Source organism: Vombatus ursinus, unplaced genomic scaffold, assembly GCF_900497805.2.
Source record: "Vombatus ursinus unplaced genomic scaffold, bare-nosed wombat genome assembly UNPS02003292.1, whole genome shotgun sequence".
Lineage (NCBI taxonomy): Eukaryota > Metazoa > Chordata > Mammalia > Diprotodontia > Vombatidae > Vombatus > Vombatus ursinus.
The window spans coordinates 8,830,783-8,832,826 of NW_020943070.1; the positions used below are offsets into that span (position 1 = coordinate 8,830,783).

Below are 2,044 nucleotides of genomic sequence, written 5' to 3' on the forward strand. Positions count from 1 at the left end.
CCACTTTTTTCCTAAAGTAAGCAAAACTGGGCACCACTTTTTTCTTAGTTCAAATGTAAAGAGAAGGGACCCCGACCCTTGCTCTGCTTCTGGGCAACAATTACCAACCTCATCTGCACCCCTCTACCTCAAAACTGGAACCCTGCTGCAAACAAGATCCCAGTGGTTTCCAAGTCATTTCTGCACCCAGGTCCCTTAGAGAAACAGCCTCTGAACCAGGAAATCAGAAGAATCTGAAACATTAATTTCTAGGCTTCCTTCAAGCTCGGAGTTTCTCCCGTACCATACCACCAAGAATTAGATGAATTTCTATTGGCAACAAATCCCGAACACCTCCAGCCCAGCTTTTTTCTGCAGTTATACACGTGGATACCATTCTGCCTCAGACTATTTATGGCCTCAGGAAAGAGAAGTGACGGAATCCCAAACTTCATCGGACAGGGCAAAGCACAAGCATAGACACACTGTGGTGTGCAACACAGGTCGGATACACTCATGCAGGTGTGCAAAAGCCCCAGGCACAAAGCACAGTGAACCCATACACAAAACTGAGTCCCTACACGCCCGGATGTGCACAAACACTCGAGTGCAAAGCTGCAGACACACCCACTTGGGCACAAAGTCACTGGCACACACGCTGGAGCACACAAGCGCTTACGCGCCAAGTTGGACCTATGCACACTTGGGCACAAAGTCACTAGCAAACACCGAAGTGTGCACAAACATCCATATGAAAAGTGGAGCGCCTACGCACCCAGGCGTGCACAGAGCTGCACGCCCACGTGGGCGCAGTCAGAGGCGACCAAGCGCCCAGATGCAAAGCTGTACCTACACACTTAAGTGTGCACAAGACCAGGAGTGCAAACCCCTGGCACACGCTCAGGGTAGAATGAGGTCCCGGATGCCAAGTTGCACGCGTTCACACACGCACACAAAGCAGCTGGGTGTGCACACACCCTATCCCTACCCCCGACCCCGTCCTGTTTTCCGCCCCCCAAGCTGACTCTCCTGCCCGGCGCCCCGAGCCGCGAGCATCCCCGCGCATGCGCCCCTTCCTCTCTCGCGCCCGCGCCCACAGCGAGCGGCCCGCGCATGCGCCCCTTCCTCCCTCTCCGCTCCCCTCCCCTCCCTGGCGGTGGCGGCCGCAGCACCTGTAGCCCCAGGCGGGGAGCAGGGCCTGGCGCAGGTGCGCGCGCAGCTCCCCAAGCGTCGGTTCCGCGCCCGGCAGCTCCAGCAGCGCCGTCCGCTTCCGGACGCGGACCCGCAGTTTCATGGTGCCGGGGCCCCTTCTCACTCCTCAGGCCGCCGCGGGGCCGGGACAGGGACAGGGACACCACTGCCGCCGCCTCCTCCTCTTCAGCCGCCTAGTCCGCCGCCCGCCTCGGTCCGGGGCACGGGAGCTCCGCCCCGCCCCCGCCCCCGCCCCCTCCCATGAGGGCGCCCCCTGCTGTCGGGCCGCCGACCCCGGGCGCCGGGGGGAGTGGCGGGGCCGTAGCGGCCGCGTCCCCGAGAGCGCGCGCGCGCGGGCGGCCAAGCGACGTCGCTGGGTTGCGTGTGCGCCCCCGAGAGCGGGCGGGAGGGGCAGGAGCGCCACCACCACCTCCCCCCTCCGGAGGACACTGCGCAGGCGCGAGCCGCTGTCTCCTGGTCCCCACGGATACCGTTGCTCAGAGCCCAGAGTCCCGGGCATCCTGTATCCAAGCTCGAATCCCCGCTAGCATCCCCGACATGTGGGCGTACGGGTCCTGAGGGGAGCACCATCACAGACTTTGGAGTCAGAGTCTTTGCCTCTTTTTGTATCCCCAGGACTTCGCACAGTGCCTGGCTCATAGGAGGCGCTTAATAATTGTTCGTTGTATAGAGGACTCAGGTTCAAATCCCACCTCTAAGGCCACTAAGGCATCTAGGTGGCTCCGAAGACCCGAGTTCAAATCCAGCCTCACATAATCCGATGTATTGCCCTGAACAAGTCATTTAACCTCTTTCTGCTTCAGTTTCTTGTAAAAACGGGATGCTATTGGCACCTCCCTCCCAGGGTTGTTTC

At 60.3% G+C, this 2,044-nt stretch overlaps 1 protein-coding gene across 1 annotated transcript in view; it reads right to left on the reverse strand.

Moving 5' to 3' along the window:
* The window catches only part of FBXO7 (F-box protein 7), a 20,805-nt gene extending 19,433 nt beyond the window's left edge, over nt 1–1,372 (reverse strand). The window contains exon 1 of the mRNA XM_027871945.1: nt 1,152–1,372. Coding sequence (XP_027727746.1) covers nt 1,152–1,273 — 122 coding nt within the window. The 5' untranslated portion in view covers nt 1,274–1,372. The remainder of the gene's footprint in view (nt 1–1,151) is intronic.
* Nucleotides 1,373–2,044: the final 672 nt, after the last annotated feature.